The 18,801-nt window shown below is 37.7% G+C and overlaps 1 protein-coding gene across 7 annotated transcripts in view; it reads right to left on the bottom strand.

Moving 5' to 3' along the window:
- Positions 1-18,801, bottom strand: part of LOC145687951 (uncharacterized) — an 87,882-nt gene that overhangs the window by 11,978 nt on the left and 57,103 nt on the right. For 2 of the 7 annotated variants that reach the window (XM_081761546.1, XM_081761544.1), the window contains exons 7-8: positions 18,015-18,182; positions 10,726-10,833 (exon numbers count right to left, since the gene is read on the bottom strand). In XM_081761546.1, coding sequence (XP_081617672.1) covers positions 10,726-10,833; positions 18,015-18,182 — 276 coding nt within the window. Of the gene's footprint in view, positions 1-10,718; positions 10,834-17,988; positions 18,183-18,801 lie in introns of all 7 variants that reach the window. The other 5 variants (XR_014131820.1, XR_014131819.1, XM_081761545.1 and 2 more) reach the window with 5 other exon arrangements.

Genomic DNA, 18,801 nt, shown 5'->3' with positions numbered 1-18,801 from the left:
TTGCTGCCAGAGTGAGCGTTGCTGTGCTGAGCTTTCGTTACCATACAGCGGCAACATCTTCAGAGCTATGTGTTGAAGTGTGCTGGTCGTACAGTTTATATTGTGGTCTTTAAGAATCGCTGTGTTCCTATTGGTTGTTTTTGTTGGCCAATGGTGTGCTCTGATTTTGCTGGTGGAAACTGCTCTCTGATTGGCTGATGTTTTTTTTCGTACTGAGAAACTGGATCCAGATGTCAGGTAGATGATAACCTTCGTCTCTGTTGATGGATGGCTTGTATGTACGGATGTATAGAGATTCATGTAAAGCAAACAGTTTTGAGACAGGAAAATACATGAATCTCTATACATCCGTACATACAAGCCATCCATCAACAGAGACGAAGGTTATCATCTACCTGACATCTGGATCCAGTTTCTCAGTACGAAAAAAAACATCAGCCAATCAGAGAGCAGTTTCCACCAGCAAAATCAGAGCACACCATTGGCCAACAAAAACAACCAATAGGAACACAGCGATTCTTAAAGACCACAATATAAACTGTACGACCAGCACACTTCAACACATAGCTCTGAAGATGTTGCCGCTGTATGGTAACGAAAGCTCAGCACAGCAACACTCACTCTGGCAGCAATCCCGAGAACATTGGATTATTAGTACCACTCTTTTCTCAGAAACATTTTTTTCGATTAGTGGTTCGAGTGGTTTGAAATATCGCTCTGCATTTGGCATGAATTCTAATAATTCAAATTTGTCGTTCGTGGCAGCGCAATTAGATGTACCTAGGTAGAGTGCAGGGGTGGTCGTAACTGACTACCAAACAGTTTATCGGCTGGATCTCTCCATGGTCCATCCCGCTGTACCTAAGAGATTATCTGATCGTATTTTATTTGACACCCACATTTGAAGCGTAAGGGGAAAAAAGAAGAAATGTCACAAAACTGCATTTTCGAGAAAACGGCGTTTTAATATTACAAACCGCATAAGAAGAATAGGGTTAGTTAAATCTTTTGGCCATTTTATATGGACATTTCTACATCTACGCATGCACGGCATATACAGTCAAATAGAACCAAGAGTCACCAACAGATAGGGCAAAGCACCCGAAAAAGCACATACATGGAAATTCCTTGTTTTTTCCCCTCACCCTTCAATTGACAACTATGTTAACCTAATTATTCAAGAGGTTTGTTTATTAGTCGCTTCACTCGTTTATTTATGTTACTTTTTGTAGTATGCTTTTATTTCACATTTTGGTCCTACTGACACTACATTAAATTGAACATTTTTCTACTTTATTCGTTGTTTCATTTGTTTTGAACTGCGATTATTTGTTTGTGAACCAGTTTTGCCTCGTTTCGTTCCATATGTATGAATTATTATTATTTGTACAAGGGAAAATTGAAATTATTCCGATTATGGACAATCCGGCAAGACCTTACGTCGCCAGATCTATTTTAGTAGGATTTCCTAAAATATCAAGTTTATTAACATGTGCCATAAACACGTGAAAACATAATGAGGTAAATCAGGAATGTTTGCGCCCGAATTTCTTCAGACATCCTTTTAAGTTGTATATAATCATTCCAAGTGCGGATCAATAAATGCATGGAAGTTGAAGGCATTCAATTTGAGCATTTACTGTAACTGAAAGCTGAACGTCAAGGCGATATACCGAAAACAAGTACCCCTATACTGAGATAACGTACGGAACACCTATTCCGTCATATCAACTTTTGATCAACAGTGAAGCATAATAAACTAAAACATGAGTCTTCCTATTGAAAGAATGGAATTTACTACTTCTTGCTGAATATAGCGCCATCTATCAAGAGTGTCGTGATACAGTTTGAAAAAAAAAACGATTTGTATTGTTTATCGCAAATTTATTCTGGAATGAAACGTGGGGCTCCCAACTGAAGAAACTTGAGTGAAAATTATCCCATTTAGGTTCCCAAAGTTGCTCTCCCAATCCCAGGGAGGCCAGCAAATTTTATCACAGCAGAATTTCCGCCTCCAAAATGTTAACTTTTTATTTAGAACGTTTCTTCGTCCGATGTTTGTTTCTTCACATATTTTGTAGTGTCAAGTTAAAAAAAAAAACTCACCTTGTATATCATAACATATTGTTTTATCAGTAACTCTGAAACAAGAATATGAATTTTAGTTTGGATTTGCCTGATGTAGAGGAAATGTAATTTTCTACACTGAAAACTCTAATCTAAGTAGTGAACACGTCCAGAAGTTATTGACAATCTTACAGCCTTTGTTGTTTGTTGGCGATTGTACTACTATCTGCATTGTCCTTGTACAGTCTGATTTAAAAAATAGCCACCCACCTCTAAGAAGCCCTGTACTGTTACCTATAAGCGGAAGTAAATCAAGAAAATGTCAATCTGATTCTCCTGTTTCTAACCCCAAATATCAAATGTCTTACATACAGCTGTGACAATACGACCACTTAAAGAAAGATGGGGAGCCAGTTTTTTTTTTTTTTTTTTTTTTTTTTTTTAACAAGGTTGTACAATCGCCAGCAAAAGTGCATACCTGTTCCTAACATGCAGTGGTGAATTGTATTAATTTCAATAGCTTTTTTATAGATAAAAAAAAAAAAAAACTAATTCTTAGTACATTTCAGAAACTACTTGTATATTAAAATTGGCTAATAAAATTCCAAGAAAATCTAAAAATGAAGAACAATTTCTGATGACATATATATATATATATATATATATATATATATATATATATATCCCACGCACATGTTTACATGATAACCTTTAACAATTCAGACAATACTCTGTGCTACCAATACGTATATTGCTATAATCATAGATAAGAAATTAATCTCTGTTTTGTATTTCTAGACTCGACTCAAAAGCCTCGGTCACCCTAATACAAGTAACAGAGATGTGAGTTATATATAGGGTGAACCATTTATTTTGAAACATCCTGAACTTCTAAACTAATAGATAAAAACGCTGTAATTTCGTACCATATACATATCGACGGGGGAACATTGTTTAATATACCCTCTAATATCATCAGAATAAAAGTGTTGCCAATCCAACATGGAGTTTATATATATATATATATATATATATATATATACAAAAAAAAAAAGAAACTTTGGAGGCTTCTACAACAGTAATAACAAAAGTGAGACGGACGGGGGCAATGTACATTCTTTAGTGTTGGGACAACTTATATATATGTACTTTTCTCTAATACGAGGTACAATGACCAACTGTAGCCTCTTGAGAACAGTAACAACGGCAGTTTTAATTTTGGAGAGGGCAAATAGAGGGGTATAGAATTTTTTGGAAGGGCAGCTACTTTTTTGTGTGCCGAAGAAATAATTGAGCTGAGCGAAGCGAAGCTCTTATACTCGGGTTAGCCGTTTGGTTGTCCGCGAACTCCTCCTAGACCGTTTGGCCGATCTCAACCAAACTTAGCACGCTGATAGAGTATGTCGTGCTGAGTGACAACATAGGTCGAAATCAAAAATCCGATGTACCATCGAGGAATAATCACCGAAAAACGCTTCTTCCTAGACCGTTTGGCCGATCTCAACCAAACTTAGCACGCTGATAGAGTATGTCGTGCTGAGTGAGAACATAGGTGGAAATCAAAAATCCGATGTACCATCGAGGAATAATCACCGAAAAACGCTTCCTGATTACGTAGTTTAAGCTCGCTCAGCTCATTTCATTGCAATCGGGTATATCCATTGCATTCCTAGTTTAATATTACTTCACCTACATCAAAATATGACATATCTGGGGGGAAGAGGCATAGTCATGCAGAGAGGCTCACCCCCTTGCCCCCAGTTCTGGAGTTGCTATTGTTTGAGAGTAGTCATGAAATACTGATTTCAAACTGAGATTACTGGTATATCCTTCTGAAATATAGTCCCAAAAGAGTTCCATATATATGAATATTAATCTCTCCAAGACTATTTGAGGTAAAATGAACAAACGTTCCTAACTGAAGTAGTTATAATGTAGACAATTTTCCAGCGACGGGTCATAGTTTTGAGGGATGATGAATAGAATATGTTCCATATATCAGAATCGATTTAGTTGTGGCTATTAATTATACCGAGAAAGTAATCTCACAGGTTATCTCTGGCCCAAAGGAAATGGATAATAACTGCCAGTAAACAAATACCAAATTAAAAAAGCAGTCTCTCGACGGAATTCCCTTGTTTGCTAAAACTTACGTAGCTCTATTAAAAACCAAATAAAGATCCTACAAATGCTATGAACGCTATGCTATTAATTACAAGTTTTCAGATGACTAGAAATTCAAGTATAGTTTACTGATTATGTAAATAACAAATAAATAATCAAAAGAGATAAAAATATTGTCCAGAACACGGTGGACAAATTCATGTTAAGGGAAGAGCGAAGACATGGGATGTTTGTTGTACACAAAACATGGCAATAGTTAGCAAAAGCAGAATGTTTATAATGCAACAGGCAGTACAATCTATTACAATTATGTATGGAACATAGGGCAAAATTGCCACCACAGCACTTTTGAAATAATGGAAGTTTTCTGTACGATCAAATCCGTAACATTATTACACCCTGATTCCATCTCGTTGGTGGTTTATGATGTGCTAGTATAGACTTCCCTCTTCAGTAATGTCCAAGGAAATAATTCAAGGCATCAAGTCACACGATCTTGTCTACCAAACGACATCACTATTGAATGATATAATTCTATTCCTGAACTTCGATAGTAATAATTTGCAATGGTTGTGTGGGGTGTCACTTCGTCTTGTTCTCCACTTGATCATTTTCTTTTGCATTACGTCAAAAGTAAAGCCTACAATACTACGCCACAAACACTGATGAACTGATGTATAGAACACGACACCTGACAAGCTGCAACTGTGTGAAAACGAAATTTTCTACATTGTTACATTGTATTAGCGTTTAACGAAAAACAAATATTCAAAGATGAGACATACATCAATGGATAAAACTCATGGAGCTGTACAAAATACTATGCACGTGTGTGGAAGCTCGTGCGTAGTTTTCGAGAAAATAAAGAAAAAAAAAAAAAAAGACTTAATTTGTAAATGTAAAAGTTAATGATACACGAGAACCATGCAACTTATTGAGGTGATGCTGACTGAAATATACCCACATGAAGCTCCTCATTATGACGTTATACACTGAATGCTCACTGAATTGCGACCACCTACCTAATACTTTGTTGGTCCACCTTTTGCTCAGAGGACGGCCTGGATACGGCGTGGCATGAATTCTGGTAGTTGCTGATTTTTCCTCGAGGATCTGATATCATATATTCCTGATGGCCTCCTACAATGAGCCCATAGATGTCGGTGCAGGAGTCATCGTGCGAAGAACTTGTTCCACAACATTACATAAATGTTCTATGGATTAAGATCCGGTGAGTTAGGGGCCCAATCCATATGCTACAGCTCCGTGGAATGTTCCTTAAGCGAAGCAAGTACAGTCCTGGCTTGGTGGCATCGTTTATTGTCATTCTGCAAAATGCCGTCTTCGTGTAGGTAGAAGTCTTGCATCGTAAGGTGTAGGTGACCTTTTAACACCTGCAGATACACAATGGATGTCTCGCTGTGGTCCATGCACACCAACGGTTGCAGTCCATACCAACAGACGCATTGCCAAACCATACAATAGCCACCCTCACCTGCCTGTACAGTACACATCATGCACCTGAGATCCATAGCTTCGCGCGGTTGGCGCCACACATGCACACACCCACCAGAGAGGAGTAGCACAGACCGTGATTTATCGGATCAATACACCCTTTTCCAATCATCCACGGTCCAATTGGCTTTTTCTGTGCCCAAGCGCTTCGAAGTCGGCGGTGTTGGGTCGTCTGCTGTGGAACACCATGCGTGGGATATGGGTGTTGTGCACCCACCACTGTATTGGTCACGCAATTCCCGGACATCGATGGTTCGTTTGACTGTCAGGAGCTGTTCGACGCGACACTCGCCCCAAGTTTTGAATTTCCGTACGCCCCTGCAGTTTTGTCTCTTGGAGACCGTTACCCAATTTTCTTCCCACTCCTTGTACACCTTTAGTACACAGGAACAGGCGCATCCGACAAATTATTGACGCACCTATGCGGGTACCTGCTCAGGTACCCACAATCATGCCCTATCGAAATGCGGATAAATCCTGCCCACTTCTCATTATAACAGTATGCTGTCTGCCAACACGTAGCTTAGAGTGTGTTCTTTCTCAGTTTTAAACATGTAATCAGCTAGGCTGCTGGCCACACTCTCTTGTGTAGAGACGAGGTCGCAATTCAGTGAGCACTCAGTGTAAGATGACAGTACATGGTGTGGTTGATAGGATATAATCTAAACTTATTAACTTTTAAACTTTAATTTCTGTTTAACCAAAACATTGTTCAAATATAAGACACATATCAATTGATAGTTCACATTGCGCTGAAGAAATGACACGATTGAAGGTATATTCTCATGCGGAGTTTTCGAGAAAATCGAAAAAAGGAACTTTTGTGACGCTAAAAAGTATGTAATTTGTTGCCACTTATAATTGACAGTTTTTATCTTGCTGGAAAAAATTATTATCTAGTAGCAGATTGCCCGTTCTTCGCACGGGGAGAACAGTTTCATTTTGGACATTAAGGTGCAATGGGGAGTGAATTTGGATTTAACCGGCATTGGAAGTGTCAGTATTCATCTCAGCGATCCCGAAAACTATGGATTCGACACTAATGTCAGTAATTTCCACCATTTTTAAATATCTTACCCCTACCCCTACCCAAAGAATAGATGTTCATTTTACTCCGACCTTACTCACCCTCGCCCTCACGAAGGGAATTGTCCATCGCCTTCGCGCACCCTCACCCTCACAGTGACAGTTAGCCCTCACCCCCGTTCACCCTCGCTCTCACAGTGGAAGTCAGACCTCGCGAGGATGGTTGTGCATCACCCTCACTCTCGTACTAGAAACTTCTCGCCCTCGTTCACCCTCACCCTCGCGAAGGGAGTTGTTCATCGCCCTCGCCCTCATATCATTGGGGGCAAGGTTATTTGAGTGTGAGGAAGCTCTCGCGAGGATCAGATCCTCAATTTTCCAGCCTATTTGATGAATTGTCTTCCTTAACATACGTCCTAAACAAAGAAAACTACACATATCATCGTATAACTTACTCCAGATCACCTAAAATGGAACAAATCATTAACTACTCCACGCTTAATATTATAGTTTCCTTTACATCTTTCGGTGCAAACTAGTGTTGCCCATGAGACAAGGCGAGACGAGACGAGAAATAAGGTTTATCACATCGTCTCGTAAATTGTATAAAAGTCTCGTCTCGTCTCAATTTCCGGAAACTTCTTTATTGTCTCGACTGTCGACGACTCACTTCTCGTCTCGTTCTGTAAATTTACGTACATAATGTATTCCCTTATTTAGAAATTCTCAGAATCCTTCTGCGTCACGAGAGGTGTAAGAACATTTACACCATAAGAACATCTAAAACCATATTTATTATTGGAATATATTGTGATTTGAGTATCTTTAAGCGTTCATAAATGCTCTTCATTGTGATCACTTTTATCAATTTATAGGTTTTTCAAACGGATCATTTAGCGCTAAAATAGTGTTTGAGACCTAAGATTTGGGTGAACTAGTGCTGCTCACAAGACTCGAAAAAATTCTCGTCTTGTCTCGTAATCCTCCAAAAATGGTTCAACAGCAAATTCAAAATAGTTGTTAAGGAAACTTGTCCTTCTCCCTCGTATGCCCTCGTTCTCGCGAAGGAAATTGTTCCTCGTCCTCGCGAACTCTCGCCATTGCAGAGGAAGTTGACCTTCGCTCTCGCGCACCCTCACCCTCGCAGTGACAGTTGGTCCTCGCCCTCGTGCTGAAAACTTGTCCTCGCCCTCGTTCACCCTCGCCATTGCTGCCGAAACTTACCCTTGCCCTCGTCCTCGTTCACCCTCTCACTCGCGAAGGGAGTTGTCCATCGCCCTCGCCCTCGTGTTGGGAATTTCTCCTCGCCCTCGCGCACCCTCGCCATCGAAGCTTGTCCTCGCCCTCGCGTAATTGTGGGCGAGGGAATTTGAGAGTGAGGATGCCCTCGCGAGGGTGAACATCTCTGACCCAAAGTTGCGCCGTTAAAGTAAACATTCCGGGCCTGAACCTTATCTATGTCGAAAATTTGATCCGAGATCGGTCGGATGGTTCAAGACTTATGAAGTCACAAACATAGTCACTTCCAAGTTTATATATTAGATTTATTTCCTTACTACATTTGTAACAAAATACAATATTAACTATCAAATTCTGGTTTGTCCTTTCCTAACGGTGACACTCGTATTCTTTACGCATATACTACTTGTAAAACCTCGAAGGATGACTAGCTGAGTTGATTTTGAGTTTAACGTCCCTTTCAGCAGCGGGGCTATATGAGATGGGACCTACTAATTAACGTGGAATCCGAACCACATGAGCTCCCGCCAAAGGCGCGTACACTAACCGCTTAGCCACGAAGGAGCTCGAAGGATGACTAGCATCCTGCTAAGAGTGTTATCTGGTAGATATGGTTTTCCATATCGTCCCTCTCGAGACAAAAGGTCGTATCTCATTTTCTTAATGTTCCCAGAAGGCAAATTGAAATCTTTTCTCATTGTTTATTCTATCGTCTTCTTTTAAAATTTTGTTTGATATCCTTCGTTCAGGCATATGAGATCAAACTACATTTTAAAAGAAGACGATAGAGAATAAATAATGAGAAAAGGTTTAAAATTATCTCCTGGAAAAGTTAAGAAAATGAGATACGCCCCTTTGTCCCGAGAGGGACGATATGTAACTATAATAGATTACACCCCATTACAACTGGATTATAATGATCTGCATTATAATCAAATTGTAATTAAGTTATGTATTGCATTAAAGCTATTGCTTTGTGCTAACTACAGCCATGTTTTATTTATACAGATATCTTACATGTATTGAAAACTGTTTACATACATGTTAAAACTTTACTAATGTAGGCAACTCTACATATATAGTAGGTTTCAGAAGAAGAAAGCCTCGATTCCTGGAAAAACAACAGGACACCCCCACGCCTCTGTCTCTTGTGAACAGGCCATACATCTAAGAAAACAACAGGAGACCCTCGGTTAGAAAGAGGAAAATAAGCTGCCAAACGTCCCCTTTTATGTAATTTATCACGGAAAGTAACAACATTATGCCTTCAGTTCTAACTCGTTTTTCTTTCCTTTCTTCTTCTACCTAATGACATCGGACATTTGGCAACAACCACCGTCCTAACGAGGGTTGAGTTGCCCTTTTGGTAATGTTGGGAGACGAGGCTCTTATGTTTTGAAGCGGACAATACGTTTGGAAATTATACTATTATTGCTACAAGTATTGTTATTCTAACAATCGCATCTTACATCATAAAAAATAAAATTATAAAAAATCCCGTTTTCACTATAAGGCATGGCTATGTCATTCTTATCTGATGTAAAACTACCTGTAAACAACTGTCATATGAAGGTTTTTTTTTTTTTTTTTTTAATTTTATTTAAAGTTTAATATGTTTTAACAGAGCCATGACAAACTGAGATATAGGCTTACTCTTTAAAGTTGAATGTGAGCACTAAAATGGGGATCAAAGTTCAGGCTAATCATCTGAATTCAGTTAAATTCATCGAACGTCAAAAGTTTCTTGGATCCACGTAAGTTTAAAGTAAATTAACTATTATTTATATACAACAAAGCTTGTAATAATTAAAAGGATAAAAAATATGAAAACTGACCTTTACCAGTAAGTTGTTTCTTCTCCTTTGAGAACCTACACAAAACATAAAACATCTCCAAACCAGCAATTTTAATGTCACGCATTAGTCTGTCTTTTTTACAACTTAGAACTATATATCTACAGTTTCTAGCAGTTCTAAACATTATACCTGTTTTAAGATTTTCTCAAAACTAATAGAACACTGCCTTTGGAGTGTTCTTGTTGTGCAGCCAAGTTCTTCATCCAAGCTGACTAAAATCAAGATTAATAATGACATACGGACTAGTGACTGAGAATTCATTACCAGGGGCGCATAGTGCCTTACAGTTAAAAAGCCAATGTCTGGCACGAAGGATGGCAGTTCGATTCTCAGTTATATGAGGTTATCGTGACCAACATGATGATCGTGAGTTTTCTCGGGATTCTTCTACATCCTTCAGCTATCTTAATTCAACCACTTATTTCGTCAACAGTCTCCAAATGGCTCCTTTAGCATACACAGCAGAAGCGATGAACGTTAATATAACGATTCCACTCTAAAATTCTCATTATTATTATTATTATTATTATTATTATTATTTACTTATTTCTAGAGTTAACATAGGATCGGAATATATGTATCTCAAAGCGAAAATCAAACTGAATCTTTCCGATTTCTCGTGGTGTTTATCATATATTCGCAAATTATTTTAACGCTTGGTATAAGAACGATCCAGAGTTGCTACTTAAAGCTGATAACTATGATGAAGTACCCAGTTTCTTTCACCACATTTCTTAAAGAGAGATACCAACATAGCAAATCATTTACAAAAATGGTTATATTTCGAACACAAATACAACCATTATCATTGAAATCATATCGCTAAGTGTGACATTTTAACCCGTAACACTGCAACTTGGATCAAGCTACTCTGCTCGCACATCTACCAACCCCAAACCTGGACCATGTCCTCGAGCTGCTCAAGGCTCCATTCCCGTTGCTAGACTTCTTCATGGACTTGGAGTAAGAGTCGGCTTTTCCTGATCTGGAATCAGAGGAACTCGATCTGTTGAGGGAGAAAAAAAAAAGCCACAGGATTCAAAAGTATGTTGAATAGCGAATTTAAAATGTTAACTTACAAAACACTATGTTTATGTAATGCTATATACAGTCCCAGTAACACCTCACAGTAACATACTGTTCACAGTACAGCAGGTGATCAGGAAAATTACTGTACAATGTAAGAGCCCATCATTCATACACGGATGTCTCAATGTTTCCCAGAATGCGTGTACGATCGACAACTATTTCCCTGATTTAGGGAACCGGAGAGAGGTACACGGCGAAACTTAAAATTCATTGTGCTTGTCAAAAGCACTTAAAAGCAAGTTTTACTAGCAATGTCAGGAAAAAAAGCATCGGGACTGCTGCACTGTTTGTTGTTTGTTTACTTGATCTGGTTGGTTGGACAAATTAGTGTTTAGCGTCCTCTTTAGGACCGAAGCTATATAATACGTGGATCTACAATTTAAGGTGGAATTCGAACCCCCTTAATGCGTTCAAATTTCAAGGCCCTCCTACCAGGGATCGAACCTACGATCCGTGCACCAAAGGCGCATACGCTAGCCACTAGGCCAGCGGAGAGGGCATTGATGTACTCGAGTATCTGAAATAGGGACTAATAGCCGCAAAGTTGATGTCCCCATTAAACAAATCAATAGAGTATTGGAATTCACACATTTTACAACAGTCAGTAACTATTCCAGAATCATGTATCAGAACAAGGGTACTAACTTCTGTAAATATAACTTATACGTGTATATAATATTTGAGTAGAGTCGAATTGCTAGCGCATCTAGTTCTGGGTTCGATTCCCAGTCGGGACTACTTGAGTTATGAGATAGCCAGCCAACTTCGGCCCAGAGAGATCCAAATGAAACCTTAAAGCTTTACGTCCCACGATTATGCCGACTAGGCTAAAGGAGACGGTAATGATGAAAAATGAATGAAATGGTGGAATGAAGAAAATGGGAGGAAACGGGAGGACACGAGGAAATACATACACACACACACACACGGTGTTTGTCCACCACAAAGCTCACTTGGCGCGAGCTGGAATGAACGCTCTACCACTGAGCCACCGCGGCCCTTCCAGAGAAATCGAAACAACAGCGATGGAAGCCGTAATGCTGGCTACACAATGCACAGTGAAAGCCAGGCTGTAATGCGTAAATGTTCAGAATTTAGTTTGTAAAAGCTTTTAAAAAAGGTTCTCTTATTATACTAGAATATATCTTTGTGTTTTCCACACTTTTACAAGCCTAGCTATCAAATACACCATTTCCGGTTCTCAATTAAAGGACTTCTGGTTGGTTCTTTTTACACGTGTACACTAACCGCTTAGCTGCGAGGGAGATCATCGAAGAAATGCAAATCACTGATGAGCACGACTAGGTGGTGATGAGAACATGCAATATAAGTAGCACCATGGCTCGCGGACGTGGCTGTAAGTTAGCTGAGAAGGTTTAGCGGTATCACATAATCAGGCATAGGATACAACTTTTACAATTTGTTAACTAATTAACTTTTTATGTTTTCATACGCTTAATAATTATTTTATTTGTCTACAGTTACAACAACTGGAGCATGGAGAAGGAGAATGATTATGACTCAGATTCCCCTCTATTTATTTTAATTTTCTGTTTATTTTTTAACTTTTGAAGGGTTGAACCTTGCTCATGTCTATATTTCGACTAAAATTTCAATAAAATTGGAATGGTATTTCACGCCGTAATACGGAACATCTGGAGTCACACATACTTTTCATCGGGTTATAAAAAGTTTCATTCTGCCTATTCTATTGTATTTCTTTCACTAGACTTAAATTAGCGAGAATCAAAATTATGTACCGTAAGAAAAATGTTACACTTAAGATTATTTTCAGTGAAAAAACGTCTATGAACTTGATGAATTTATACTGAAATAATGACCAGTAACGAATATAGTAATTACATATATATATATATATATATATATATATATATATATATATACTGTATAAATCGATAATTCTATGAAAAAGATATTTCTAACGTTTATAATATTTGCCTCAAACGATAACAATCACTGAAATAATGTAAACACTGTATAGATAAGGGTGCTTCAAACCAGAACTCGGCAAGCCAATCACTTTAGAACAAACAAATAATTCGATTCTTTTATTAAAATAAAAATAAATTGCACTTTTATTGTTTAAAATGTTGTATTTGTACATAACATTCGAAATAATATTTCCTGCAAAAAGATTTAAAAATTATTTGGGCTTTCAATTTGACCAGATAAATAATTGCTCTCTGTTTTTCAGGTGATAAATGTCGTGTATTTTAGATATTTATCCCACCTAAAATACACGACGTTTATCACATGAAAACCAGAAAGCAATGTTGAGCCCTCATCGTAAATGCTTAACAGATATTTTTTTTTTTTTTCAGTATGCTGTCTTATGAAGTTTTCTCTCTTTCTTTTCACTGATTTATCTCATAAGGCCCCCTCTCTCCAAGCTGAATAGCGCTGCTATACTTCCTCGCTATAGAAGGGAATTACTTTGAGAAATATGATAGCCAAACTTAATCCAAGTGAGCTCCAAGTTGTTTATTGGCCTATTCTTGCAACTATTATACCACTATATACATTAGCTACTCTTCAAAAGTCTAGGGTTGACCAATGAGAACGTCAGAATTTTAGAATGAGACAGAACGAAAACTACAACTTGATAATGAAATATTTTATTATCGTCAAAAGTAATCAATGGAATTACTTCTCAAGATAATGTCGTTGAGATCTCTGCTTTGGTGGGTGAAATGGATTCTGAAAGTCCAATTTTGCACCACTTTTGCACACATTATTGTGCTGTGAATTCGCAATGGTGCGTTCAGTATTTTCTTTCAGCTCACGAATTGTTCGTGACTTATTCTCATAGAGCTGAGACAATCTTATAGATAATAGTCCAAGGGAAAGAGATCACATGGTCATTTGATCTGGGCGGCAAGTTCACTTTCTCGACAGAACGCGTCTAAGGAACTTTATGCGCCATCAATCCAGGTAATTTGTTTAATTTGAATAATTTCTATGCATTGTCTCTCTCCACAGACTACTGCACACAGCTGTCACAGTTCTGGCAATGCAGTCACTGTTGCCAGAATTCGATTTCAAAGTAATGATCTTTATAATAGTTGTGGATGCTTTTGTGTACTAACTTCGAAAGTGTACACATGGTACTGCGAGCCTTGTGTTGGCTACCTTTGGTATATTACTATATCTGTCTTGGTGTATATTATCCTGAATTAGATTCCAGATACTGGTGCAGTGCACGGGATAATTTTCATTCTTTAACCGATCTTTCAGTACACAGCCCCCTCGTCTTACACCACAGCCCTAGAAAGGGTAGCTAAGGACAATTTACGACCCCTTATTTTTCTTTCTCACTAACCATTGTCTAAGGTAATGTTTCAATTATTGTCTTATAAAATCTATAAATATGCATCAAACAATTTAACAAAATACAGGGCTATTGTAAATGGTCATCCTGATTTCAAAGTTGAATAACTGACGTTTATTTATTCACAATAACATGAAACACGTCAAATGAAAGAAAAACTCAAAAAGTTTATTATATCTTATTTTTTCTAAAATATATATGTGTTATGTTCTACGTCAAAGATGCTCTATCTGAGTGCTTTTGTACCTAGGCACATATAAATTCGTAAGTACAATTTCTACCACATACTTTCCAACATTTGAGAGTTAATAGATGCAACTGCTTTTTGAATGCTACTCGAAGTTCAGATAAATTGTTAGGTAGGGTGGCTGATACACTTGCTTTTTAACATACCACCTCCCCCCCAAAAAAAGTCCTACGGGGTGATATTTGGTGGCCGGGGGTCCAAGGAAGAAGTCGTCTTGACTTGAGATATTCTTCATATTTTCTGTGAGAAACTAACAAGTTCCTTGACTCTTCTGTGAAATATAACAGACTTGCCTGACTTTCAGCATATTTTGAAGCATTTCCGTGACATTTTAATTTGTGTGTTTTAAAATCAGTGTGAAACCTGTTATAATGTCTGGAGTTGAGTTTGCTTTAAGTTAAAAGTACTTCTAGTACTGCGTTAGTGAGAATTCTTCCGTCAAAAAGGTAGAAAAAAAATAAATTGAAACTGAAAACTAATACGTGTAAAAGTTACGTACGATAACCATGAACCAAATGTAACAAAAAAAAAAAAAAAAAAAAAAAAAAAAAAAAAAAAAAAAAAAAAAAAAAAAAGTTTGACGTTAGAGGAAGCACAAAAATAACAGCTCAAATTGTAATATCAAAGTAAATCCAACTTTTCTATGCACGAAAGACACAGAAAACGAAACAAAACAAACAATAAACACTTACACAAAAAGCAAAACAAAACATTACGACGCTAATAACAGTAGGACTGCGATGAGAAATAATAAATAACAAAATCCCACAGTACACGCATTTTTGAAAGAAGAATCACAGGAAAAGGCAAACGTAAGTTTTCACAGAACACATTTTTCTGTCTTACAGACCAGATGTTAGATAGAAGAAATTAAACGTATTATGAATTTAAAATGCCTCTTATAAGAAAAATATTTTAGCCTGCATAACTTGGACTCGTAAAAGAAGACTTCCATCTATATCTAGCTAGATCTTGAATTCAAGCAATTATTCTATACGCAAAGCTCAGTTACTTCATTCCCCAACAAGACTTACAAAAATGGATTTTTTTTTTCAGCCTTGCATATTACGTTAAAGAAAACTTTATATTCCACCAATTTTCTGCTGTCAGCTGTGTTATTGGGCCTGAAACATGAAACCGGCGTCGTTGTCAAGTGTATCAGCTTGTAGGTGCTGGAGTGCGGAGTTGGATCTAGTAAAATGCCGTCGAAAGCTAACTGCTATTGGGAAAGGTCCATCATGGATCTTTTCTATGCACATATTTTCTACAACTGAATAGTGAAATAGTGTCAGGAAAATGTTTAAACAGTGAAGATTTCATGAAGATTTTCTCTGGGGCAGATTATCAATACACGAGAGTACTGCGAAAATACTAGTAATACAAGTTGAGCACGATCAGAGATATGCTCCGGGGTAGGGGATAGGGTAATTTCTTAGTTCAAGGAAAAAATTTTCCCCTGGGCCACCCCTTGAAATCATTACTGTGATTAACCATCCAAGTGAACACAGCGAAAGATTTTGTCCAGGCAAACACAAACATGGCTCATGCAGTAAACCTTGAAAACAAAAGGGACACATTCGAGATTACCAGTGGAAAAGTGTCGCCTGAGGTGCAGCGTGTAGTTAGTTGACTATCAGGCCAGAAAAATCCACACCCCAACGCGACATGGCCCAGAGAATAAATTTGGAACATTCCACTGCCAGTAACAATCTCCATGGGTTTAAAACTCATCCCATGATGCCACATTGCTGAACGTAAGACAAGCTGTCGCACACAGCGGAAGACACTTGGAGAAAAAAGGGGAGGTAGGGGGTCAAAATGGAAGAAGGTTGTCCCATTGAACGAGGACCGCATTTATCTCACGCATAATGGTAACATTCGGCCAATTGTGTACCTAATACCTCTGGAAGGACATATCAAATTTTATCGCCAGTACAGAGAAAGTTTCTCGCAAAGAATCATGAGTGTCACCCGATACAATTACAAGGGGAGTTGGAGGTAAGATGGACAAAAACGTGAAGGTGAATGCTACCTACTTTCAGTAATCCATAATTACCCCAATCTACAGGAGACATTCTTCGTTTGTCCAGAGCCAACAAAAACCACGTGCGGATCTACATGAACAAAGCGTCCACCCACCTCCTCCAATTTTATCACATAAATAGGAAACGGGAACCAGTGTTATTTCGTTTTGAGACATTTCTGTCAAAGGCATTGACGCCAGTCTAGTGGATTTCCGCGCATTTGGATTGTTGAAACAATGTTTACAAAATTGCCTTCATTGACCTAAAGAAAACACGAAAGGAAGAGTTTCTAAATCTGTACTTCAATGTAGTTTGTTGCAATGGAAAATACGATGTTGGCCGATAGTCAATAACTGCTGGGCGTCCGATAGAATACAACTAGTGATGAAAGCACGGCTTTTCGTAGGGTAAGTATGCTTTGGAAATCGGTCGGATAAAACCAGATCAATCTTCTGTATCGTAAATTTTGTAGTCTAAAATCGAAAAAACACACACTTAGAATTGAACCTAAGCGACCTAGCTAGTGACAAGTTCGAAATATGCCATTTTTTAAAACATATTTAACTACTAACAAGCATGCAGTTATTTTTTAGATCTAGCCCTATAGCAAACTGTTCTTAAGAAATGCTAAGTGCATATGGATAAGGTGACAGTTCATTGACACAGACATTTTAAAATCATTTCATATTTTCTCTTACTGTGTCTTGTCTGTGAACGATCTATTGATAATCGAAAATCCATTTGTGTTTTGTAAGTGTTATATTTCACTATGCTGAGTAAAGCAAAACACTTATGTATTCTCCCTCTCTCTTCTTTTTTTTTATTATTCTCAGTGATAGTAAATTGACTATCGAGTATAAGAATTCAAACATCTCTGATTAATTGTGTCCTTGAGAAATAATGGTCCTAAGACTTTTTCATTCGATTAACATTGAAATTTGCATTGTCACATTTACCTATAGACAACCACATAATACAGGAGTGTGTAATGGGGTTCCAAAACAGCAAATAATGCTAGAGAAAATACATTTAGGGAAATATAGTAAGATCCTCTTCACTTAGGCGAAGATTTTTCAGCTGAAATAAATATATATATTGCAGGAATTGCCTGCAGAAGGCTGATAAGCTCGCTCAGCTCAAATCTGCATCTCAATTATCATTGCTAATATGCCCCTATTAAGGATCCTTCGTTCAATGACAGACACTTTTTCAACTATATAATAAAGGATATTCACCTTTTGCACGAAACGTATAACCACCGTTTTAAAATGTTTATTGACTGTCAATTGAGGCCGAAATCTTATGAATACTGACCCTTTCAGGTCACTACTTCAAATATTCTACTACCTATACAAATTCTTATTGAATTCTGATTTCAAGCATGACTTCTTCAAGCTGCAGCATATAATATGCAGCAACTTGTAACAAACAAGGATATTCGGGGATATTAACCTTGTGTTTACCCTTTACCGGTTTACCTTGACCTTTTAGTCTTCATGTCCCTGCTACTGCCTGAGGTAGAACGAGACCTGGAGGTCGAGTGAGTTTTCGAACTTGAACTTGACGATGATGACGATGACGACGATGGTGACCTGGATTTACTACGAGAATGTGATCCGACTTTACTACGTGAAGAGTGTGAAGACCTGGGAAAGCCATACAAATACATTTACTGTAATATTTTTAATTGCGAAACCATCTACAGAACTGATTTATTTGTGTCGAAAGTATAGTTTGAAGCTGACAAGAATGCAAGTCTGAAATACACTTGTAATGCAAGGCATTTGGCCTTTTTCTTCTTCTTTCTGTTTTATTTTGCTTTTCTTTTACTGTCCAATTCTGGGTTTCCATTGCGCCGAATCGTCAGCATATGCTTCTAAAGTGCGACTCTCGGTAGTGAAGCACAATTTTTGGTGCTGACACAGTACCGTAAGGCAATTGGAAATCTATTTCAAGTGATTGACACCAGATTCCTATCTAGAAATAAAGAAACAAGGGCATTGATAAAGGATACGCTAACCATGAATCAACTATTTGCTGATTTTGCCATAAGATACATAATTCAAATAAGAACAGCTTGGCCTTGTACCTCGAATATTTGTGGGTTTCAGTGTTCATTGACACTTTCTTGGGTGGTGTCTAAAAATTGTTAAGCTTGATCCATTAACTGTACAACTTAAGTTTTTCTATAAAGCTAAAAATAAATAATTAAAAAAATACCATAGTTTTTCAGTGAGGACATTTTTCTCAGGAGTTCCATAAAAA

This window comes from Thermobia domestica, chromosome 6 (genome assembly GCF_964235325.1).
Source record: "Thermobia domestica chromosome 6, izTheDome1.hap1.1, whole genome shotgun sequence".
Taxonomy (NCBI): domain Eukaryota; kingdom Metazoa; phylum Arthropoda; class Insecta; order Zygentoma; family Lepismatidae; genus Thermobia; species Thermobia domestica.
The sequence above is the reverse complement of the archived record's forward strand: the minus strand, read 5'-3'. Positions and strand labels throughout refer to the sequence as shown.